Below are 26,894 nucleotides of genomic sequence, written 5' to 3' on the forward strand. Positions count from 1 at the left end.
TCTCTGATATGTTTAAGAGGGCAGTAATTTCAAATAAGAATTAATTTGGACAATGATAACCCAACCAACAGTCCACTGTTCTGGTTTTTTTTTTTTTATCCCACACAACAATAGCATAAAAAGAATGTATCTACATTATTATACTGGGCAAGAAAAAAATTTTTTTGTCATGCTCTTTAAACTTTTTCATCTGATTTAGGGTAATTCTAGGGTGCTGAATCCAAATCTGACACCAGTTTTCAGAAAGCACGTGTAGTTTTTAGTTATTTACAGCATCAGATTTTCCAACCAATTGATAATATTGACAAAGTAGTAGACTCTTTGCTATTGATTGACATTCATATACTTATCACTGAAACAAAAATAAGTGCCGATAGAGGGAAATGTAGGCTACCTGTTAAATTGCTACACAAGATGAGAATTTATTTCACTTTGTTATCGCTGTAATTATAGTAAAGATCTCCTCACAGTAGGCTATTGATATTAGGTTATAGTAAGCCACTCAGACTCCCTTTTCTTTATAACTGCGAGTGCTGTTAAAACAATGTACATCAAATAAGAGAGCCAGGTTATATGAAAAGTAGTTTTAGTAGTAAGTTTAGTTATTTATTAAAGTGATCAATGATTGAAATTTAGAGATGGAAAAAATTGTTTTGTGATAGCCAAAGCTTCAGTACATTCTGTAATAACTTCAATGATTTTTTTTCATGTTTTATAGTAACATCTACAATTGATTGATTTTATATTTTAGTTTACTGATAGGCTTCCTTGAGTGCTGTTTTAGGCTATTACTGTATGCATTTATGATGAGTAGAAAAGTTTGTGTTAATCACCCAGACAGCTTTTGTTACATGTGTGGAAAATTTATGCCAAAAGATCAGAGAAATAATCTTACAAAGAAATTTTTAAATGTTTACAAGCTTTACTTTGGGTGCAAAGTTGGGGGAACAAGATAACCAGTGGGTGCCTCGTGTTTGTTGCAAAAACTGCTACATAGCACTAACCCAATGGCTGAATGGTAAACAGGAAAGTATGCCATTTGCAGTACCAATGATATGGTGTGAACCAAGTTGTTGGTTTACTGCTTGGGTTGCAAATGGGATAGACAAAACATAAGTGCTTTTTGTGTCTTTGGAACAGCAGAGATGACAAGCATCACTATGATCAAAAAGAGTGGCCAAAAAGAAGTGATTTCACTCCAGGGAGATACAACATCAAATATATCTCTTTAGTTAACCCTCAGAAAATTTACCTTCCTCCCCTACACATTAAACTTGGCTTGTTTTAGAATTTTGTTAAGGCCATGAATGAAGACAGTGAAGGATTCAAATATCTCAGTGAAAAATTTGTTTCTAGCAAGAGTGAAGCTGAGATCAAAGCTGGTGTTTTTAATGGACCAGAAATTCGCACACTAATTTGGGATGAGCTTTTTCAAGAAAAATTAAGCCCAGTAGAAAAAACTGCTTGGGAAAAGCTTGTTTCTCTTGTAAAAAATTATTTGGGAAGTGAAAACTCATCTACGTTGCAACTGTGAATGATTTTTTGAAAGCTTATAAGCAACTTGGGGCAAGAACGTCTCTAATAATTCCTTTTCACTACTCTCATCTTGACTTTTCTCCACCCAATATGGGTGATGTAAGCAATGGGCATGGTGAACGATTTCATCAAGAATTCAAAGAACTAGAAAATTACTACAGTTGCAGACTTACACCAAACATGCTGAGGACTACTGCTGGTTTTTAAAATGAGAAATGGACATGCAACATAAGCGTAAAAGAAGACATCAGGAAGCTTGTAATATTTAAAATTATTTCTGTTCTTATTTACACTCTGTTGTGCATAATATATGTAGGCATGGCTGTGTGGTTAAGAAGTTCACTTTACAACTACACAATTCCAGGTTCAGTCCCACTGCATGGCACCTTGAGCAAATATTTTCTACTGTGGCACCACACTGACCAATGTCTTGTGAGTAATTTTCTTTTGTTTTTGTGATTCCATTTGAACCTCCCCCTTGCTTGATAATTACTGTTGGTTTGATTAAACCCTGTAACTTAGCAGTACAGCAAAAAGTGACCAATAAAATAAGTACAAAACTTTAAAAAATAAGTACTGGGGTTGATTTGTTGCCCCAGCATGGCAGTAGTCCAATGACTGAAAAAAGTAAAAGTAATGTGTATATATATCATGTAATATATTATACATCATATAATATATATATATATATATATATATATAGGAAGAATTCACGACAAAAACAGAAGACGAAGACAGGTGGTGTAGAAAACAAACAGATGTATTAGTATCATGCTCGGGAATTGAAAAAGTCTTTTACGTTTTGAGCCTACGCTCTTCCACAGAAAGGAACACAGAAAGAAACAAGGAGAGAAAAGAAAAAGGATATCTATCGATCTATCTATATATATATGTATGTATAGGGTGGGTGGAAAGTAACTAGGCCTAAGAAATTGTTTATGGAATTTTTAGTATCATTGAAGTCATGAAACATTTTTTAAACAAACAATACTAATGGGGATTTCTTATTTTCCAGATGGCTAGTCACTTGACTGTTCAGGAGTGAGCTGAGATAGCAGCACGCACTGAAGTGTGGAATTCCATTGTTTTGGTTCAGAGATAATGGTGTGCATGGAAAGGTAAGCATGCAAAGCTGATGACTGCGAGCTCTGTAAATGATGCAAGAAGAAGTGGCCATCCAACCACATTCCGATCAGCGGAGAATGTGGCAACAGTGCAGGAAATGTTTAATAGCAGCCTGCAAAAATCAACATGTTAAGCTGTTCATGAAAGTGGACTAACAAGACATACAATATGTACGGTGTTGCATAAAGAATTGAATTTTCGTCTGTGGAAACCCCATTATGTGCAGGAGCTAAAACTTGAAAACTGTGACCGCAGAAGTCCAGAACTCCAAGATCTCCAGATCTCACTCCATGTGATTTTTACCTATGGGGTTACACAAAAGAGGAGTTGTACAAAACAAAACCTCGCACACCAGAGGACTTGGAGACACTGATTCAGGAGGTTCTCAATGATATTCCAGGCGACGTCCTCCAGGAGGTTGTTTATTCCATTCCTGGCTGTTTAACAAAACTGGTTGCGCCACCAGTGCTTACGTTGAAATATGAAGATATACTTTCATTTTCCCATGTAATAAAGAACATGTATCATTTGTTTCAATAAATTCATAAGGAATATGCATTTTATTACCAATTTTTAATGCCTACTTACTTTTTACCCTCCCTGTATAAAAACACATATACAAAAATATACATATACAAAAATATAATAGGAGCACTCCGTCGGTTTCGACGATGAGGGTCCCAGCTGATACGATCAACGGAACAGCTTGCTCGTGATATTAACGTGCAAGTGGCTGAGCACTCCACAGACACGTGTACCCTTAACGTAGTTCTCGAGGAGATTCAGCATGACACAGAGTGTGACAAGGCTGGCCCTTTGAAATACAGGTACAACAGAAACAGGAAGAGAGAGTGAGAGAAAGTTGTGGTGAAAGAGTACAGCAGGGTTCACCACCACCCCCTGCCGGAGCCTCGTGGAGCTTTAGGTGTTTTCGCTCAATAAACACTCACAATGTCCGGTCTGGGAATCGAAACCGCGAGTCCGCTGCCCTAACCACTGGGCCATTGCGCCTCCGCACAGGCTGTTAACAGGCATACTAATAGACAAACAATATATTCACTCTATTATGGAATCTGCATATGAAACCCAATGTAGCCCTATATATTCACTGTATCTAGGGGAAAAAAAAGACCCTGGATAATCACAGCTGAAACACTTTTCTATTATTTCCTATTCTAGAAGGTTTTTACACACACACACACACACACAGACAGACACAGACACACACACATGTACACAAGCACTTATTGTTATGGGAGAATCCTGAACACCCCTGCGTGACTGAAGGTGGACTCACCGATTATCATAAAGAAGAACCAAGTGAACTGTTAACGGGCTGGTTTAACAGTCAATAGTTGAACAGTGAAATACTGAGTATCATACCTACGTTCGAGTAGTGTGGAGTGCGTTCTGTGTTTTAACATATATTTCTGCAATGGGTTATTTTTAGATAACCATAACCAACTATTTATTTGTGTAATACCATTTTACACCAGATGTGTATACCCACATCATAATACTTATACATGCATATTCTTGCAGCAGTACATGTACACAAACTAATTGGTTTGTTTTTTTCTCTTTCAATTCAATTAAATAGTTAATTACCTTTTTGGTACGTTATTGAAAAAAATTGCTGCACTATAATGCATTGTTTTGAATATTTTGAGGATTACATCCAAACAGATAAACAGAATTAGAATCTAAGTGATGTGTAGCTTGAGAGATGAAACTGAATTTCTATAATTAATGACTTTTAGATCTAATAATATAGCACCAAGGGGCAGAAAGAGAAAATTGAATGTAAACATTGGGAGGAGGGGAGGAGGAGGAGAAGGGGGAACAGAAGAACAACAAAAGACTCTTCTATAACTGCAGGTAGGGATTTAAGAAAGAGTAGGCAGACAGAATAACCATCTGACTGTTCTACCCTTTCAGACATTTCATAAGAAGAGAAGGGAGAGGGAAAACAAAACAATCAACAATTCTGTAATTTCTGAGCAAATGATTTGCCATGGAACTAAATCCATTGCTTCTTGTATGTATATATATATATATGTATGTATGTATATATTTTGTTTCATACACTTTGTATGTACAGATATGTATACAAGTGTAAACATGTTTATATATTAACTTTGGTATAAGCACCTGTTTTTATGGAGTGCCGTAAGACAATAGGCAACTTGATAGAAAAATACGAGATGTATTCCTGTAAAAGTTTGTAACAGGAGAACATGAAATACTTGAGAATGACTGCTGGTCTAATAGAGTCACTTTGTTTAAACTGATCTCTTAAAATAATGATGTTGAGGATAAAGATGAAGATAGTTTAATAGAAGTAGTAAGAAACCTGCCGTGTAACGAACACACAGAATAATTTACTAGCAACTAACAGTGTTTATTATTTCGGTCTGTTTTAAGTGATTTAGTAGAGAACTCAAGAAGTGGAATCTGAAATATCTTGCTCACTTTCCTCATCCATTTCTTCTGATGTAACAGTAATCACATTGTCATTCTGCAGTTCGGTTTGCTCATCATCATATTTCTCTACAATGGTTTTAATTAGCTGACATCTAGGTGCACTGCAGTTACACGGAATACTGTGCTGTTCAGGTGTATCAATATCATCCCCAGTAATATTTATACTATCGTCTGTTGCAGCTTCATTTTCAATAGCATCGTCAGGCACCTCAATACATATGTTATAATGTCTTTTATTTCCACTATCCTGCGACAGAGTCAGAGTACAAGGAATCTCATCGTCACAATCAACTAGCAATGGCGTTGGTAAAAAGAACACAGTTTGCTTCCAATGAGTTGCTTCTGCAAAAGGTGAAGTTGATAGAGTTAAATTTTTAGAAAATTCTTTGTTGATTTTATCTTCAAAAATCACATCAAACCAACACGCAAAACCATGAACACTTCCAGTTTTCTGAAGACTAAACATAAATGTTTTGCTAATTGATTGTATTTCGGTTAATGCAACTGTCTTTAAATCAATATCAAAAACTGGAAGAGCTGGAGACATTAATTGGTCTGGTTTTAGAACTTCAATAACAGGATCACTGAAGTATTTCTTGAGAGACAATGGAATCATTGGTGAGAAATCAAGTCCATAGACATTCTTCCAGAAAGAAAAATGGTCATTGTGATATTCTTTCATAGAAACAGGAGATAAATGTAAACTTGCCCTTGAAGGAAGTAAAATACCACTTGGTGAGAGCCATTTATCACGCGCGTAGAGTACCGAGTCTAACATGGATTCATGAAGCAAATAAAATCCCATCCATTCAGATAAAATGACATCCACACAACTACAGTCAAGTTCAGCTTCTTCAATAGGTTTATGAATAACGGTAATCTGATTTTCAAAATGATTCTGATAGACAATATCTTCACAGATCTCTGCAATGTCACTTGCTTCAACAGCATACACTTTCTTTGCTCCAGCTTGGGCTGCAAAACAAGAAAGAATACCTGTTCCAGCCCCAACGTCCAGAACAATCTTGTCTTGAAATAAATATTTGTTGTTCTCAATAAAATGCTTATAAGCCAGTGTTCTTGGTCTATCTTTAATCATGAGCTCATGGACGGATACATTCGTATAACTGTCAAAATAATTGGACTGTGATTCTGTGATACTTTTCTCTTTTGTATCTTCTGGAAATGATTGGTTCATGTTCGCTGCATCATCTAGACTTTGGTTTTTTGCAGGTGACTTATTCTGTAGTTCTTGTGAAGGAGTCGAGTTCTTGACTGATGTCTTCTTAACCAGAATGGATTCCTTGCAGTCCATTTTCCAAACTATAGAAATAAAAATAAAGTTCAGTTAATATATCTGTTTAAAGTTAAATAAATAGAAGTCTAGTTTAGAAATTATACTGCAGTGACATATCAAAGTTTAATAACATAGTATAAAAGTTATTTTTTTCCACAGTAAAATATTTTCACACACAGATATACACACACACACACACATATACATACATGCACATACATATAGAAACACACACATACATATGTATTTATATATGTGTGTGAGTGTGCACATGCATATGTGTATGTGCATGCACACATAAAGAACTCTCAGAATAATTTGTGAAAAACACTCAGAACTAGTTTCGACTTCTATTTTTCAAACTTTATTTACATATGTGAGGAGAGGAAGTCAGTTTCTGAAAGATGTAATGCTAGATTGTGCCTTAAAGTCTCGGGGAAAAAGATAGGGTGAGTGAGAGATAAGTAGGTCAAGGATGGGACCATTCTGTTTACATGAAGAACAGAACTAAGAGAAAAAGAGAGAAACAGAAAAGAGCAAAAAGCAATTTTTGATGCATGTTTCAAAAGATAAAGAAACTAAATCTTAATTTTATAATCTAAAAGTTTCTGGTACATTCCACTAAAGATTGCCCTCATTATCATTGCCAGGGAGAAGTGAATAGTAGATATATTCTCTCCATTTTCAGATTTTTATTTCATATTTGATTATTTCATTCAGAATAATGATAAGATTTCTGTTGATGGTGACTGTAGGAGAGATGTTGAAGATGCCAACATCTCTGGTTTAAATATATTTTTCACATAATGGCAATTGTGGCTGATGCCAGTGCTCCCTGATTGGCACCCACGCCGGTAGCATGCAAACGGCTGAAAGTGTGGTTGATGCCAGTGCCACCTGACTGGCTCCCATCCCGGTGGCATGTAAAAAGCACCATTTGAGTGTGGTTGATGTCAGTGCCACCTGACTGGCCCCCATGCAGGTGGTAGGTAAAAAGCACCCACTATGCTCTCAGAGTGGTTGGCATTAGGAAGGGCATCCAACTGTAGAAACTTTGCCAGATCAGATTGGAGTCTTGTGCAGCCTCCCGGCTTGCCAGTCCTAAGTCAAACCGCCCAACCCATGCCAGCATGGAAAGTGGATGTTAAATGATGATGATGATGTACAAACATACACATCAATATACATGCAAAATATTCTCAGTGGAGTTGGTACACAAAACCTTTGACTAGCTTCTTTATTTGTATTTCAATTAATACCAATCATATATTTCTTACATTGACTGAAATTACACAACTTCCATGACCAATGTGAATCACCAGACAACTTTTTAGAACCCTAATAGATGAAAAGTTTCATTTTAAAGGCTAACGCTATGTGTTGTGGCTTTCATTTATTAAAGTTACAAAGAATTAATCATAAGACAGAACTTTCAAAATTAAAAAAAGAAACTTTTTATCAAAAGGCTTATAAAGTAAAAGGATAAAAGAACATTAAAATAGTCGTAGAGGATGCAGCAGAAAAATCTCCCATATTTTACATAACCATTACTCTGGTGCTAGTGAGGTTAGCCAGATGGTAATGGTGTCCTTTTGTAGCTAATGTTTTACCATTTCGTTTATTATTACCATCATGGTTTGAACTAGTGTACATTATGCTTTTGCTGTTGAAACATTTGTAAACCTATAAGATGTGTGAGTTTTTTATTTTTCTGCACAGTCACAAGACACAATCAACCCATCACACACATCACAGGCATGGCTGTGTGGTAAGCAGTTTGCTTCCCAACCATATGGTTCTGGGTTCAGTCCCATGGCATAGCACCTGGGGCAAGTGTCTTCTACTATAACCTCAGGCTGACCAAAGCCTTGTGAGTGGATTTGCGAGACAAGGCAATGACTACATCACAGAGGCAATGACCAAGGCTATTGGCAGTCTCACAGAGGCAATGACTAAGACCTTTGGCAGCTTCGCAGAGGCAAAGACTGTGACCTTTGGCATTATGTTGTGCTTGAGAAGAAGACCCATAAAGCCAAGTAAAATTACAGTCATGGCAGATACCAGTGTCACACAAATGGCACATAAAAGCACCCATTACACTCTTGGAATGGTTGGCATTAGGAAGGGCATACAGCCATATAAACCATACCAAAACAGACTGGAGTCTGGTGCTGCCTTCCAGTGTGCCAGCCTTGGTTAAACTGTCCAACTCATGCCAGCATGGACAACAGACATTAAATGATGATGATGATGATGATATGTATATATGTTTTTGTGAATCTAGCTGTTCAACAAAAGAGATAGATAGAATAAGTACAAGCTTTAAATCAAAAATCTAAGTATTGGGGTCAATTTGTTCAACTAAAATTTCTTCAAGGCAGTGTCCCAGCATGGCCACAGTCTAATGACTAAAATAAGTAAAAGAAAGAAGAAAAGATATATATAAACCTGTTATTTTATAAACTATAGGTGGTAGGAGTGGCTGTGTGGTAAGTAGCTTGCTTACCAACCACATGGTTCTGGGTTCAGTTCCACTGCGTGTGTCTTCTACTATAACCTTGGGCCGACCAAAGCCTTGTGAGTGGATTTGGTAGACGGAAACTGAAAGAAGTCTGTCGTATATATGTGTATATATATATATATATATATATATATATAATATATATATATATATATATATATATAATATATATATATATATATATATATATGTATGTATGTATGTATGTGTGTGTATATGTTTGTGTGTCTGTCCCCCAACATCGCTTGACAACCGATGCTGGTGTGTTTATGTCCCCGTAACTTAGCGGTTCGGCAAAAGAGACTGATAGATTAAGAACTAGGCTTAGAAAGAATAAGTCCTAGGGTCGATTTGCTCGACTAAAGGCGGTGCTCCAGCATGGCCACAGTCAAATGACTGAAACAAGTAAAAGAGTAAAAGAGTATAATTATTCATAAAAACTATAGCAAAATGTAAAAGATAAACGACGAAGAAAATACTGAAATAACAGACTTCCAGTCACTTGGAGGGCAGAATACAGCTAATAAACAATCAAAAATATAAATGAAGAGAAATAATAAAGATTTTCATTAGACTCAGAATAATTTTTGTGGAGAAAGTGGAATTGACAGAAAGTGCACCAGTATATTACTGGTATTTTATCAGCCCAAAAGTGATGAAAGTTAAATTTAGTGTCAAGTGGGATTCCAAAAGTCAGTGGGTGGGTGAAACTAAATACCCTACAACATTGAGTTCAGCATGTTACAGTCTTGGCACCTCTGCTGTCTTGAAAATTAGGAATGTAACTGGGATCCTATTCAAGGTGAGATGTTAAGGTAAAATAATCTAGAACGAAGGGAAGATTTTAGAACACTTATCTCTGAAACCGAGTTTATTTCTGGATTTTATGGTTATTTGATTTGTTGTAACTCCCAAATTAATGATAATGACATGTTTATTTAATCAGCAAGAGATATTGATATGATAAACCATGATATAATTAGAATTACTAAATATAGCTGTGCTGATACAAATATGCATCTCAGCAACAGAAGACTATCAACAGAGCATCTCTGAAATACAATAGTCCTACTTCATTACTACTTTCCACTTATTCAAGTTACACTGCAGCTACAATGAGCTACAGTTTGTTTGGCAGTCGTTATTTTACTTGATACTGTACCACAAGGCAAAAGCAGGATCCAGGAATTCACACAACAGAAACATTAAGATTTCAAACAGTAGCTTTGGGATTTCCATTCTGACAGCTCTTTTAATTACAGAATAAATGTGTTAAATTCTAAAACAGCAGGACTAATGTAGAATGTTGTCTGGGTGCAGTTTTATAAATCCCAAAAGGATTTTCTTAACTCTATTCACAATAATATTTGAACTTATTACTCTCATCATCATCATCATCATCGTTTAGCGTCTGCTTTCCATGCTAGCATGGGTTGGACGATTTGACTGAGGTCTGGCGAACCAGATGGCCGCACCAGGCTCCAATCTGATCTGGCAGAGCTTCTACAGCTAGATGCCTTTCCTAATGCCAACAACTCTGAGAGTGTAGTGGGTGCTTTTACGTGCCAGTCAGGCGATACTGGCAATGGCCACGCTCAAATGGTGCTTTTTATGTGCCACTGGCACGAGGGCCAGTCAGGCAGTACTGGCAACACTTAATGAAACATGCAGTAACTTTACAATATGGAAATTAAAATAAATTATATTATATTTCACTTATGTTGCATTACTCTTTTACTCTTTTACTTGTTTCAGTCATCTGACTGCGGCCATGCTGGAGCACCGCCTTTTAGTACTTATTCTATCGGTCTCTTTTGCCGAACCGCTAAGTAACGGGGACAATTATATCATGCTATAACTGGATACAGCAGTGCGATATATTTATCACACAATTATTTTCAGTTAGCTTTTTAATGCTCACTCCATTAATTATGTTAATGCTAACTTAGCTGCTTAATATTAAATTAGACAAGGTCAGACATTTCCATGTTGGAAAGCTATAACGAAGGCTATATATTAACTATCTGATGAGGCAAAATTTATTATTCATTCATACATACTTACATACATATATACAATACATACATACATATATACATACATCCAGGCACAGGTGCAGCTGTGTGGTAAGAGGTTTGCTTCCCAACCATATGGTTCCAGGTTCGGTCCCACTGTGTGGCAAATTGGGCAAGTGTCTTCTACTATAGCCTTGGACTGACCAAAGCATTGTGAGTGGATTTGGTAGATGGAAAAAAGACCATTGTATATCATCATCAAGATCATCATCATCGTTTAACGTCTGTTTTCCATGCTGGCATGGGTCGGATGGTTTGACTGAGGATTGGCAACACAGTAGGTTGCACCAGGCTCCAATCTCTTTCTACAGCTGGATGCCCTTCCTAACACAACCACCCCAAGGGTGTGGTGGGTACCTTTTATGTGCCACCAGCACAGGAGCCAATGCGCGCGCACGTGTGTGTGTGTGTGTATGTGCATGCACGTGCGTGTCACTGTATCTCTGTTTGTTCCCCCATCCATAACTTAGCAGTTTGGCAAAAGAAACTAATAGAATAAGTGCCAGGCTTAAGAAGAAGTAAGTGTTGGGGCTGACTCATTAGACTAAGAATTCTTCAAAGCAGTGCCCCAGCATGACCGCAGTCTAATGATTGGAACAAGTAAAGAGTAAAAGGAAAGATATATATAAGCTTGCTTCCCAACTGCATGGTTCCGGGTTCAGTCCCACTACGTGGCATCTTGGGCAAGTGTCGTCAACTATAGCCTTGGCCAACCAAAGTCTTGTGAGTGGATTCGGTAGATGGAAACTGAAAGAAGCCCGTTGTATATATCTGTACATAATTATTTGTGTTGTTGTGTCTGTTTGACCCCCCCACCCCGTGCAAATCGCCTGACAACCAATGTTGGTGTGTTTACATCCCTGCAACTTAACAGTTTGGCAGAAGATTATGATACAGTAAGTACCAGGCTTACAAAGAATAAGTCCAGAGGTTGAGGTCTTTGACTAAAAGACAGTGTTCCATCATGGCCCCAGTCAAGTGACTGAAACAAATAGAACAAAAGAATATAACTTGTTAGTTTATAAAGTACTAGCAATAACACACATGTATATACTTCGCATATTCCCGGTGCACCCGCCCTTGCCCACCCCCACCACCAATACCGGATATCTCTATACTTTTGCTCCATCTATACCGGATGTCGCTCCTCCCACCACCATTATAGGTGTCTACTCTTCGAACCCCCCTCTTCAATACGCTATTTCACCATGCATTACCCCTCTCTTGATATCCTACGTTCTACTTGCCTAGAACCTGTCATCATTTCTCTGAACCACCCCTCCCCACTGGTGCTCCCCTATATATTTCTGCCCCCCCCCCACATAAAAGCACCATCCAAACGTGGCCGATGCCAGACCCCTCTGGCACCTGTGCAGGTGGCACGTAAAAAACACCCACTACACTCGCGGAGTGGTTGGCGTTAGGAAGGCATCCAGCTGTAGAAACACTGCCAGACTAGACTGGAGCCTGGGGCAATCCCTAGCTCCCCAGACCCCGGTCGAAACCATCCAACCCGTGCTAGCGCGGAAAACGGACGTTAAACGATGATGATGATGATGATGATATATATATATATATATTACATACAGGCTTCCACACAGTTACCACCGACCAAATTCATTCACAATGTATTAGTTGGCTTGGCGTTATGGTAGAAAAGACTTCCGCTCTGAGTCAGGCTCAAACTCACAACCTCTGCATCTCTTCAAACTTGTGAATTAATGCCAAGAAGGTATTGTCTATAAGAATAGCACTCTAACTAATTAATCAATAAACCGTTTGACTTATGCAAGCATGGGAAAATGGACATTAAATGATGATGATAATGATGATGAAATAGTGTAGGAAAACCTTATCAACTTTGCACCCATGAAAAAAAAACTGGTTTGTGAATGGAAAAGCTTAAAGTAGCTTATGAAATGGTGTTTAATAGGTGGAGGGATGGCTGTGTGATCAGGACAATCGTTTTGGAACCAAGCGGTTAGGAGTTCAATCTCACTGTATCAATTAATGTCCCATACCATAGCAGTGGATTGACTAATGCCTTGTGAGTGTGTGTGTGTGTGTGAGTGCATCTGTATTTTTCTTCATTGCTACAGGTGTTTGTTGTTTGTAAACAAAAGCATCAGGCCTATATTTAAGAGATGAGGAATTATGTACATTATTTCCATTTGATGGATATTTGTTCTCATCTTGTTTGTTGTTAACACAACATTTCAGCTGATATACCCTCCAGCTTTCATCAAGTGTCTTGGGGAAATTTCGAACCTGGTTTCTCATTCCTAAGGTATTTTTCGATGTTGTTGTTGTTATTATTATTATTATTATTATTATTCAGGTTACTGCCTGGAATAGAAAAATATTTACACTTTGCAAATATCTCCTTCGAGTAAAACCACCAATAGAAGAGAATATGACCAACGACTGTGTGTACTCCATCCCATGCAGCTGTCGTAGGTTATACAAAGGTGAAACATGCCGCCTCATCAAAATAAAGGTAGACGAACATCGCAAAACTGTGACACAAGGAGATATTGATAAATCGGGTCTAGCTGATCATGTATGAAAAAATGGAGACACCTCCCCCTGTGGGATGAAGTTAAAATAATAGAGAGAGAACAACACTGGAAAATACGAAAACTAAAAGAAGCAGCACATATACAACTTTCTAAGCAGACCGAGTGTAGATATGAGTAGCATATGGGAACCGGTATTAAGGAAGGATAGGAAAATATTAGATTTATAAGCCCTAAAATTCACTCCATAATTGCCCACAGGTGTAGTGGTTAAGTGCGCGGGCTAATAACCCCAAGATTCTGAGTTCGATTCCAGGCAGTGACCTGAATAATAATAATAATAATAATAATACCACCACCTTAGGAATGAGAACCCAGGTTCGAAATTTCACATCAGCCGAAACACTGTGTTAACAACAAACAAGATGGGGACAAATATGTGTCAAATGTAAATAAAAGAATCACTGTCCATACAAGCTATGTTGTTTGCTTGCAGTCCAGGCATCTCGACATGTTGCACAAACTTCACGAAACAAAAGACACAATGAAATGGTGTTGTTTGTTTCCAGTTCTCTGTGTAATTAAGTCTGAGCTGTTTGTTATTTATACACTGGAGAATTTATTACCTGGCCTGGAAACAGCTGAGAGTTGATGCTAGGAAGGAAATCTGGTTGTAAAAAAAATACTCCAGCATAGATTCATCTGATCCGCATGCTGAGACCCCCTTCGGTCATGACTGACCATGGGATTGCACCTAGAAAGTTGCCCTCCCAGGCACAAGTCCGGGCAAGGTTGTTTATGGAAGACCAGCAGTCGTCCATGCATACCGGCCTCCCTTCTCCACACCACTAGTGTTATCCGAGGGAAAGGCAAGGGCCGATACAGCTTGGCACCTGTGACATCGCAACTCATTTCTATAGCTGAGTGAACTGGAGCAACGTGAAATAAAGTGTCTTGCTCAAGAACACAACACGCAACCCAGTCCAGGATTTGAACTCACAACCTCACGATCGTAAGCTCGATGCTCTAACCACTGAGCCATGTAAGCAAAGAAAAGTAGCCATTAAAATGCTGCTGCTGATGATGATTATGATGTGTCAGTTTAAACAACCCATCTGGATTATTTCACACACAATATTAATATACTTCAGGGCAGCGAGGTGGCAGAAACGTTAGCATGCCGGGTGAAATGCTTAGTGGTATTTTGTCTGTCTTTATGTTCTGAGTTCAAATTCCGCCGAGGTCAACTTTGCCTTTCATCCTTTCGGGGGTTGATAAATAAAGTACCAGTTACGCACTGGGTTGATGTAATCAACTTAATCTGTTTGTCTCCTCTATGTTTAGCCCCTTGTGGGTAGTAAAGAAATAGGTATTTCGTCTGTCTTTACTTTCTGAGTTCAAATTCTGCTGAGGTCGAATTTACTTTTCATCTTTTTGGGGTCGATAAATTAAGTACTAGTTGTGTACTTGGGTTGATCTAATTGACTGGCCTCGCTCCCCCAAAAATTTCGGGCCTTGTGCCTAGAATAGAAAAGAATATCAATATACTTCAGTCATGGCTGTGTGGTAAGAACTTTGCTTCCCAACCATGTGGTTCTTGGTTCCATCCCATGGTGTGGCCTGAAGCCAACCAAATCTTTATGAGTGGATTCGGTAGACAGAAACTAAAAGATGTCTGTCATGGGCATCCAACCATAAAATCCATGCCAAAATAGACACTGAAGCCTGGTGCAGTCTTCTGCTGAACCAGCTCCTGTCAAACTGTCCAACCCATGCCAGCATGGAAAGCAAATGTTAAATGATAATGATGACGATGTGTGTGTGTATGTGTGTGTGTGCATATGCCTGTGTGTATGTGTGTGTGTGTGTCTTTGATCCCCACTACAGCTTGGCAACCAGTGTTAATTTGTTTATGTCCCTGTAACTTAGTGTCTTGGTCAAGAAACTGATAGAATATGCACCAAGCTTTAAAAAAAAAAAGTCCTGGTGGGTGGAGGATTCGCTTGACTGAAATTCTTCAAGGTGGTGCCCCAGCATGGCCACAGTCTAATGACTGAAACAAATAAAGATAAAAGATAGCAAGAGAGGTGAATTGCAAAGAATGGTGGAAACAGGGTGAGTGACAGATGTGAAGAGAAATGGAATGAGGTCACTGGACCATGTCCTGAAGAAAGGGGAGAGAAGTGACGGAAATGAATGCAAAATGAAGAAGAGGAAGGGGAAGACCAAGAAGGACATGGTTAATAAAAGCAAAAGGGTTGAGAAGGGGCCTTGTAGAAGATAGGGCAAAATAGGAAAGATTTTTACAGGGTTTGCATGATTTAGTAGGGAAAAAATGGCCTTGAAACACTTATATACAAGAATGAACAAATAATTCATACTCTATTTAAACCTTTCGTTACTGTATTTATTTTGAGATGCTCTGTGTTTATTTCAATTACTTTAAATATAACAAAGAATTTAGTAAAATAATTTAGTTATTATTAAGCTAGTGTTAGGAACATAAAGTGTGACTAAGGTTTGGTGGAAAATTTTAATTCAGAACTTATGAAAAGAAGACATTTGTACTCAGAGCCAGAGCCAGTTTCAGCCGGGTTGGTAACAAAAGGGTTAAATTAAACATTTATTAACTCTTTTGTTACCAAATTTCTGTTGAGATGATCAGTGTTCCTTTCAGTTAAGCCTTTCATTACTGTATTTATTTTGAAATGCTCTGTGTTTCTTTCAATTACTTTAAATATAACAAAGAATTTAGTAAAATAACTTAGTTATCATTAAGCTAGTGTTAGGAACATAAATTGTGACTAAGGTTTGGTGGAAGATTTTAATTCAAAAATTATGAAAACAAGACATTTGTACTCAGAACCAGAGCCGGTTTCAGCCAGGTTGGTAACAAAAGGGTTAAATTGCCCAACCTGTTCAATATTGCAGCTAACTCTCCCTCATCAAACTACTTCAGTTGTTTTTACAATGAAGTCTGCTTATTACTGCAACACTCCTACATCAAAGTCAAAATGTCTATGGCTAAAACACTGATCAATTGATTCCTCAATCAGTTATCTTTGTGGCAGATCTACTGAAGTAAACATCACGGCTACTCAGCAACAACAAGTCATCATTTTATGTCTTTATTTTCCTTCCTGTATAAGAAATATTCAACAGGAAATGGCATACAGATATTTTAGCTTATTCATTATCTATTACTAGCAAAACTATTTTGGGGAAATGTTTGTGCAGTAGGGACAGGCAGAGCTGAATGATTAAAAAGTTCACTTTATAAACCATGTGATTCTGGGTAAGTTTCCCCGTATGGCACCATAAGCAAGAACCCTCGCCTGCAATCTATAGTGTATTTTAGGAGTGGAAAATTAGGAGATGGAAACTGCATAGATACTCATTGCATACATACACAAGTGCAGTACATTTGCAGAAACCCAATGTGTCCCAGTATGAAAATATGTATTTTATTATAATATAATGTCAGAAATGCTATTGTTTTATTCACTTACTCTACATATAGGTGCAGGAGTGACTGTGTGGTAAGTAGCTTCCTTACCAACCACATGGTTCCAGGTTCAGTCCCACTGCATGGCACCTTGGGCAAGTGTCTTCTACTATAACCTTGGGCCAACCAAAGCTTTGTGAGTGGATTTGGTAGACAGAAACTGAAAGAAGCTCATCATATATATATATATATATATGTGTGTGTGGGGGGGTTGTCTGTCTGTGTTTGTCCCCCCACCATCGCTTGACAACCAATGCTGATGTGTTTACATCCCTGTAACATAGCAGTTTGGCAAAATAGACCAATAGCATAAGTACTAGGCTTACAAAGAATAAATCCTGGGGGGCGATTTGTTTGACTAAAGGTGGTGCTCCAGCATGGCCACAGTCAAATGACTGAAACAAATGAAAGAGTAAAAGAATATAGATATTCATGCACACACAAGTGTGTGTATGTGTGTGTGGGGGGCTTATACATTGGATTGCCTCTCTTTACATTAAAAGTTAACTTAGAAAATTGACAAATAGATATTGATAAAAGAAGTACCAGACTAAAGTAAGTACTGGAGTTGATATGATTGGCTAAAACCTTGGAAGAGAGTGCTCCAACATGGGGAAAATCTAACAATTGAGACTGGTGAAAAACACAATATAATTTCACATTAGAAAAAAAAAAGAAGTTAAAATAAAACTCAAGCAATATTTTATATTAACTTCAAGACATTCTCACTACAAGGAAATATTTTTCAAATTTTAACACAAGGCCAGTAATTTTTGTGGAAAGTGGTAAAACAATTACACTGACCCCCCAGTGCTTGACCAGTACTTAATTTATTGACCCCAAAAGGAAGAAAGATGGATGAAATACCACTAAATATAATGTCCAGTGTGCCAATAATTCTGCCAGCTGACCACCCTGTTACAAGGATATATTAATAATTCAATCATTATTATTGATATTAACGTTCTGAAGGAAATGCTTTTAATAAATAAATAATGGTGTGACTTTTTAACCAAATTATCTGAAACAATCTAAGAACATTTTGAAATATTGTAGCTTCATAATTTATTGAAAGAAGAACATGTAAAATATAGCACTCCTGTTGAAATTCCAGATTCATGAACAAACCACAACAATTATGGCGTTTTTGATTGTGGAGGAAGGAAGTTCAAACCCAGTTTTAGGTAAGTTATTCATGTGATCTATCCAACAGAGATAGAGGTGAAGTTGAAAAAATGTAGTGAAAACATTCTCATGTCGGACTGACTCAGATTTAATTTTAGTAACCAATAATCTTGGAAAGATCAGAAAATAAGAATTTCATTTTACGTCACAGAACGATTTGTAAGTTTAGAAAATCTAGAAGTGAATCTAGTAAGTCCACACTGGAAGTTATTTTGTACAATTGAAATGGTGCCAAATTAGCTACTACTTTGAACTAATGCCAATATGTCACTCCATAATTGTTTGGTTACAAGTTTAGTGACTTTCTAAAATGAATGATGCAGGGAAAGAAACAATTGATTTGTTTTTTTTTTTAAATCTCAAAAGATCAATAACTTAGGTCATCATCATCATCATCATTTAACGTCCGTTTTCCATGCTAGCATGGGTTGGACGGTTCGACAAGGGTCTGTCAAGCCATGTAGGTTGCACCAGGCTCCAGTCTGATTTGGCAATGTTTCTACAGCTGGATGCCCTTCCTAACACCAACCACTCCATGAGTGTAGTGGGTGTTTTTTACGTGCCACCGGCACAGGGGCCAGAGCTGGCTGGCAAACAGCCACGATCGGTTGATGCTTTTACGTGTCACCGACACAGACGCCAGTCAGGTGGCGCTTTTTATGTGTCACCGGCACAGGTGTCTTAACTACAATTTCCATTAAAATTTTTATTTTGATGTACTTGGTTAAAAAAGAATTGAAAACCTATATAAAACCTCTAAGTCTATACTTTCTATATTTATTCACAAGTAATTCTCAATTATTAACAGAGCATTTCCCCATGCCATCTTTACAGCAGCACCACAGCTTTGACCCCTGTAGGACCCTCTCAATATTAGTTATTTACCACAACTCTCAAACAAACCTAAATTTCCTATCACACATAACAACAGCCTCCAATGTAATTTGCATTGATTTTTCACATTATTACAAATGTGTGGAACAGGACTTATATTTTTCATCTCAGTACATTACTTAGTGACCTTAGAGTGTGATTTGAAGGAGATTTGGTAGTGACAAAATCTCCCTCAAGCTACTCCCTTCATTAGTTAATGTGGTTCCATATAATAAAAAGACAAGGTGGTCACAGTTGGAATGCCTTTGATCATTGGGTTGCTTGAGGGCGAAATAACAAGCCTATTTTATTGATCTTTAGAGTATGAAAAGCAAAAATCAACTTTGATATGATTTTGATAAACCAGTGTTTTAAGGCCATTTTCCCCTACAAGCCCTGTGAAAATCTTTTCTATTTGGTCCTATCTTCTACAAGACCCTTTCTCAAACCCTTGCTTTCATTAACCATGTCTTTCTGGGTCTTCCCCTTCCTCTTCTTCATTTCACATTCATTTCCAATACTTGTCTTACCTGGCCTGATCACTTTGATCTTTCTTCAGGACATGGTCCAGCCAGCTCATTCCATTTCTCTTTACACCTATTACTAGCTCCTTTTCCAGCGCTCTTTGCAATTCATTATTCTTGGTATACAGAAGTACATTAATATTTGGAACATATTAGGTGCGAGCTGGCAGAAACGTTAGCACGCCGGATGAAATGCGCAGCCATATTTTATCTGCCGTTATGTTTTGAGTTCAAATTCCGCCAAAGTCGACTTTGCCTTTCATCCTTTCAGGGTCGATTAAATAAGTACCAGTTACGCACTGGAGTCGATATAATCGACTTAATCCGTTTGTCTGTCCTTGTTTGTCCTCTCTGTGTTTAGCCCCTTGTGGGTAGTAAAGAAATAGGTATTTCATCTGTCTTTACATTCTGAGTTCAAATTCCACCGAGGTCGACTTTGCCTTTCATCCTTTCATGGTCAAATTTTGGCACAAGGCCAGAAATTTTGGGGAGGAGGTATGTTGATTACACCGACCCTTGTACTCAACTGGTACTTATATTATCGACCTTGAAAAGATGAAAGGCAAAGTTGACCCTGGCAGAATTTGAACTCAGAACATTCAGATGGATGAAATGCTGCGAAGTGCTTTGCCTGGCATGCTAACAATTCTGCCAGCTTCCCACCTTAGCCCCATAGCTGTAATATTGAAAAGTAACAGATTGTTATATACAAAATACATTTGAATTCATAGGCACGTAAAACTGTGCTGATGACACATAAAAGGCACCAACCAAACGTGGGTCAATGTCAGTACTACCTGACTGGCTCCTGTGCCATTGGCACATAAAAAGCACCATTCAAGCGTGGTCAATGCTTGACCGGCTCCCATGCTGGAGGTATGTAAAAAGCACCATCCCAACATTGTTGATACCAGTACTGCCTGACTGGCTCCCATGCTGGAGGCATGTAAAAAGCACCATTCGAGCATGATCAATGCCGGTACTGCCTGACTGGCTCCTGTGGCCGTGGCACATAAAAAGCACCATTCGACCATGATTGTTGCCAGTACCGCCTGACTGGCTCCCGTGCCAATGGCATGTAAAAAGCACCCACTACACTCTCAGAGTGATTGGCATTAGGGAGGGCATCCAGTTGTAGAAACCTTGTCAAATCAGATTGGAGCATGGTACAGCCTCCTGGCTTACCAGTCCCCAGTCAAACATTCCAATCCATGCCAGCATGGAAAGCAGATATTAAACAATGATGATGATGATGTATATTAATGTTAATTTGATAAGCTTTTAAGAGATCACTGATACACTAATGCAGTAAATTTGTCTAAAACAACACAGACTTCTCTACTCTGCAGCATCAAGTCAATGAACGACCCTTAATCACTTCCATGACAAGCACTATGTATTTGTCATGGAATTTTCTTGGCTTCCTGTTATCCTCTTTCAGGTATTCTGAGAGCCACTGTCTAGTTGATTATAATCAATTCTCTGTCTGTGTGTATGTGTGAGAAAGAGAGAGGGGAGAGAGAGAGAGAGAGAGAGAAATGAAAGAAGAATCTAATATTTGACTGAAAGATGAAAGGCACAGCTGACCCAGGTGGGATTTGAACTCAGAGCATAAAAATATTCTAATCTGATGCTCAGCTAACTATACTAACTGATTTTGGCACAAGGCCAGCAACTATGGGGGTTGGGGAAGTCGATTACATCAGATCCCCCCCCCCCCCCAGTTTTCAACTGGTACTTACTTTATTGACCTTGAAAGGATGAGAGACAAAGTTCACCGTAGCGAAATTTGAACTCAGGATATAAGAATGGACAAAATGTTACCCTTTTACTTGTTTCAGTCATTTGACTGCGGCCATGCTGGAGCACTGCCTTTAGATGAACAAATCGACACCAGGACTTATTCTTTGGAAGCCTAGTACTTATTCTATCGGTCTCTTTCGCCAAACTGTTAAGTTATGGGGACGTAAACATACCAGCATCGGTTGTCAAGCGATGTTGGGGGGACACACAAACAAACACACACACACACACACACACATATATATATATACCACGGGCTTCTTTCAGTTTCCGTCTACCAAATCCTCTCACAAGGCTTTGGTTGGCCCGAGGCTATAGTAGAAGACACTTGCCCAAGGTGCCACGCAGTGGGACTGAACCCAGAACCATGTGGTTGGTAAGCAAGCTACTTACCACACAGCCACTCCTACGCCTATAATGTCCACTTTGCCTTGCTTGCATGGGTCAAATGGAATTTGCTGAGGCAGATTTTTCTATGGTCAGCTGTAATTCCTGTTGGCAACTCTCACTTGTGTCCAGCCAAGGTTAGATTTCCCCATGACTGGATATGTTTACAAGAAATATTGGAAACAAATGACTTGGCTTGTATAACAGGGATACTTGTTTACAACTATCATGTGATGTCAAGAAGAGACAGTACAAACACACATAAAACTATTTATACATACATAAATCTATTTATACATACATATCTACACACATATATCAATCTATTTATACATATCTACACACACCTATAAATCTATTTATACACACATATCTACATACACATACAAATCTATGTATACATATCTACACATACATATCAATCTATTTATACATACATATCTACACACACATATAAATCTATGTATACATATCTTCACACACACATAAATCTAAATTATACATACATACATATCGACACACACCTATAAATCTATTTATACATACATATCTACACACACATAAATCTATTCATACATGCATACCTACACACATATATAAATCTATTTATACATATCTACAAACATATAAATCTATTTATGCATACATATCAACACACATATATAAATCTATTTATACAAACATTTCTACACACATCATCATCATCACTTAACGTCCGCTTTCCATGCTGGCATTGGTTGGACGATTTGACTGCAGGCTGGCAAGCCAGAAGGCTGCACCAGGCTCCAATCTGATCTGGTAAGGTTTCTACAGCTGGATACTCTTCCTAATGCCAACCACTCCGAGAGTGTAGTGGATGCTTTTTACATGCTACTGGCACGAGGGCCAGTCAGGTGGTACTGGCAACAATCATGCTCGAATGGTGCTTTTTACGCGCAACCAGCATGGGACCAGTCACTACACACACACACACACACACATAAATCTATTTATACATATATACTTACACACATATATAAATCTATTTATACATACATACTTACACACATATAAATCTATTTATACATATCTACAAACATATAAATCTATTTATGCATACATATCAACACACATATATAAATCTATTTATACAAACATTTCTACACACATCATCATCATCACTTAACGTCCGCTTTCCATGCTGGCATTGGTTGGACGATTTGACTGCAGGCTGGCAAGCCAGAAGGCTGCACCAGGCTCCAATCTGATCTGGTAAGGTTTCTACAGCTGGATACTCTTCCTAATGCCAACCACTCCGAGAGTGTAGTGGATGCTTTTTACATGCTACTGGCACGAGGGCCAGTCAGGTGGTACTGGCAACAATCATGCTCGAATGGTGCTTTTTACGCGCAACCAGCATGGGACCAGTCACTACACACACACACACACACACATAAATCTATTTATACATATATACTTACACACATATATAAATCTATTTATACATACATACTTACACACATATATAAATCTATTTATACATACATATCTACAAACATACATAAATCTATTTATACATACATATCTACACACATATATATACACATACACATTCATATGAACACACACACATACACACAAACAATATATACATATGTGCACATACATATCTGCACACACACACACACACACTCACCCGACAAGCTTCTTTGAATTTCCATCTATCAAATTGACTTGTAAGGCTATCATTGGCTCAGGACTATAGCAGAAGATGTTTGTCCTAGATGCTATGCAGTAGGACTGAACCTGTAACCACACATGACTAAAGAACTAAATTTTTAAACCACAAAGCCATGCCTGTACCACGTAAGACAAATAAGACATCAGATTCATATACAAAGGTAACAACAAAATGTTTTTATCTGAGCAAATTCTTTCCAGCCTACTCATGTAACAACAGCAGGTATATTTCATACCTGATATTCAAGAAATTGATAAAATTACAACAGAAATTGTTTCCATTCTAATAACTAAATATCCTACAGAGATTTTATAATCCAATATCAACAAAGTTCTTGGTTAAAGATGTTCTGTTGCTGTTCAAACAAAATCAGAATATTTTTCTCACTAAAGCCAGCCATCAATCTTTGGTATCCAGTTGCTAATTTTACAAACAGACCATCAGGAAAATAAATGTTACCACATTTTTCTTCTTTTTTCTCCCAATTGCAGTTATACATTCTGGTTTCCTGCCAACTACATCACCCTGCCTACAACAGCCAAACCCTGATGGGTCTATGAAAAGAACACCCACTGCAAATGCCAATATATTTACCTTTTGCTTTGCTTCTCACTCTGCTCATAACTTCCTTCTCTCTCTCTCTCCATAGATATAGCTTCAGTTACGAAAGCACAACAAATCTGCCAATTTCTCAACAGAAACCAAGTGACTATTCACAATGGCATTCCAGCCATCACCTTTAAACACTTCTTAGTTGGCTCTCATGTTCACCCAATTATTTAACCTCTCATTTCTAGCCCAAAATATGGAAACACATAACTGTGAACTCCACTATAAAGAGACGTAGGCTTATCACTCGATTACATACTAATTGCTTTCAATGTTTATCATATTTAAGGTAATGGAAGATATAAATAACGGTTACATCTTATTGAGTCTTTATGTTACTTCATACATCATCAGTATGGCTGTGTGGTTAAGAAGTTTTCTTCATAACTACATGGTCTCAGGTTCAATTTCACAACACCTTGGGCTAGTATCTTCTGCCACATCCATTAGGCAGCCAAAGCTGTGTGAATGAAATTTAGTAGATAGAAACTATGTAGAAGCCCTGTTGAACGATTTCTGTTTTGGGGTGGTAGACTTAATCCATTGCTTAGTTTAATATGAACAATTGGCCATTTGTTGGCTTTAGTGGAGTCCACTGTGCTGTAAGCATCTGGGTCAGCTCTCCAGTCATTGGGATTATAATAATAATAATAATGAAATTATTGTATTAATTATTGTATGAAATTATTGCACCACAACTTGTCGAAAGTGCGTATAAAGCATATGCAGTAATGTACAAATGTCTGGAAAGTGAACAGTGTACGAGTCAGATACATGCTTGCATGTATATGGAGGGGAGAAAATCAGGTGTAGTGTTGGCGAATCTCAGGAAGCATGGAAGTTTTGTAGGATGCAGTGCTCCAACAATTAACAACTGATGCTGGCAGTTTGTTCCATGCTTCAGCAACTCTTAGCGTGAAAAAATGTTTCCGAAAGTCATGGGAGCTGTGCTGTTTTCTGACTTTGTAAACATGTCCATGGATGTTAGACTGATGGAGTTTGAAAAGGTGCTCAGAGTTATAAAATGGTTTGTAAGTTTGTAAGATGGTTAATCATTTTCATGTTCACCCTCCAAACTTAAAGGCCCTGAAAAAGCCATCAGCAGCTGAGACTAGTAAATATAAAATCAGTTCCTTAAACATTGATTCCATCTTTGATTGAATTTGTTAAAAACATATTCCTTAATTCCTTACTCAGAAGTAGTTAGTTAGTTAGTTAGTTAATTTGGCTCAAAAGCAAATAGCAAGGCCATGTAGGGGGACATGGAGTTAAGTACAGGGTGGTGTTCATGTAAAGAGTTCAGGCCACTTGAGGTCCAGGGAGGCTTTGAACAAAGCGGTCGTCGGCATCTTCACCATCTCGCAACCCGGATGGAGAAAGCTCCTCTCCTTCGATTGAGATGAAATCGTCGCAGGTAGAGCTTTTCGGAATGACCCCGCAGCCGACGCTCCGGAGCAGGAGTGAAGAACAGCTCTTTCGAGAGGTTACACTTCCCGCTTATGATGTTGTGGGCGAGAATGAGATCACCACGGCGGTGGCGTTTTTCAAGAGAATAAAGGTCGAGCGTCCTCAGCCTTTCTTCGTAGGACAAATTTTTGAGACCATGAACCATGCGGGTAGCCAGCCTCTGGACTCTTTCGAGATGCTGTATGTCTTTGAGGAGATAAGGAGAAGAGGCTTGAATCCCATACTCCAATATGGGTCTCACCAGCGTGACAGAGTGGCAGGAATATGGCTGCTGTGAGCATTCCGAATGACCGTCGAATCAAAAACAGAATTCCGCGTGCTTTGTTGGCAGCATGGACGCACTGGGCCGAAGGCGAAAAGGAGGAATCCACCAAGATACCCAGGTCCTTTACCTGATCGGTCCTCTCCAGCAGCAGACGACCCGGCTCGAAATCAAGTTGAGTTGCAGGAGTAGAGCCGACAGGCAGATGACAGCACTTTGCTATTATGTAGACCAACAGCCCCCTCACTGTGTCAATGGAACCCTTTCTGATTCAAACCTTAATAACTTTTGTTTTTGTTTTTATTTAGCCCCAGGTCATCCTGCTAAAGCAGACCTTTAATCATAAGGTGATGTTCCCATATGACAATCCTAGTGTCTGTGTTTTTTATTTTATTTCCAGACAGTATACCTAAGATGTAGTCTTCCTTTTATAAAGACACTACAGAATGATGAGAGAGAGAGAGAGAGAGAGAGAGAGAGAGAGAGAGAGAGAGAGAGAGAGAGAGAGAAGAGAGAGAGAGAGAGAGAGAGAGAGAGAGAGAAGAGAGAGAGAGAGAGAGAGAGAGAGAGAGAGAGATAGGGACTAATTCTTCCAGGTTGAGGCCCCTCTGGTTAGCTCAATAAATAAAAGTGTTCCTGAAAGGAGTCATTGTAGTATTTTTCTTCTTTGTCAATCTCTCACCTACCCTCAACCTTAATGAAATGACCCACCCCTATCTTATACCCTATTCAACTTCTAATTGTAAACATGATTATCCCTTTTACTCTTTTATTTGTTTCAGTCATTTGACTGTGGCCATGCTGGAGCACTGCCTTTAGTCGAGCAAATTGACCCCAGGACTTATTCTTTGTAAGCCTAGTACTTATTCTATCAGTCTCTTTTGCTGAACCGCTAAGTTACGGAGATGTAAACACACCAGCATCGGTTGTCAAGCGATGTTGGGGGGACAAACACAGACACACACACACACACATATATATATATATATATATATATATATATAA

At 38.3% G+C, this 26,894-nt stretch overlaps 1 protein-coding gene across 3 annotated transcripts in view; it reads right to left on the bottom strand.

The window, feature by feature from the left end:
* Positions 1-3,591: 3,591 nt before the first annotated feature.
* Positions 3,592-26,894, bottom strand: part of LOC115210929 (protein arginine N-methyltransferase 1-like) — a 41,922-nt gene continuing 18,619 nt past the window's right edge. The window contains exons 1-2 of one of the 3 annotated variants that reach the window (XM_036501896.1): positions 24,146-24,252; positions 3,592-6,468 (exon numbers count right to left, since the gene is read on the bottom strand). In XM_036501896.1, coding sequence (XP_036357789.1) covers positions 5,102-6,468; positions 24,146-24,173 — 1,395 coding nt within the window. In that variant the 5' untranslated portion in view covers positions 24,174-24,252 and the 3' untranslated portion in view covers positions 3,592-5,101. Of the gene's footprint in view, positions 6,469-9,681; positions 9,779-24,145; positions 24,253-26,894 lie in introns of those variants that run through there. The other 2 variants (XM_036501897.1, XM_029779718.2) reach the window with 2 other exon arrangements.

Source organism: Octopus sinensis, linkage group LG4 (genome assembly GCF_006345805.1).
Source record: "Octopus sinensis linkage group LG4, ASM634580v1, whole genome shotgun sequence".
Lineage (NCBI taxonomy): Eukaryota > Metazoa > Mollusca > Cephalopoda > Octopoda > Octopodidae > Octopus > Octopus sinensis.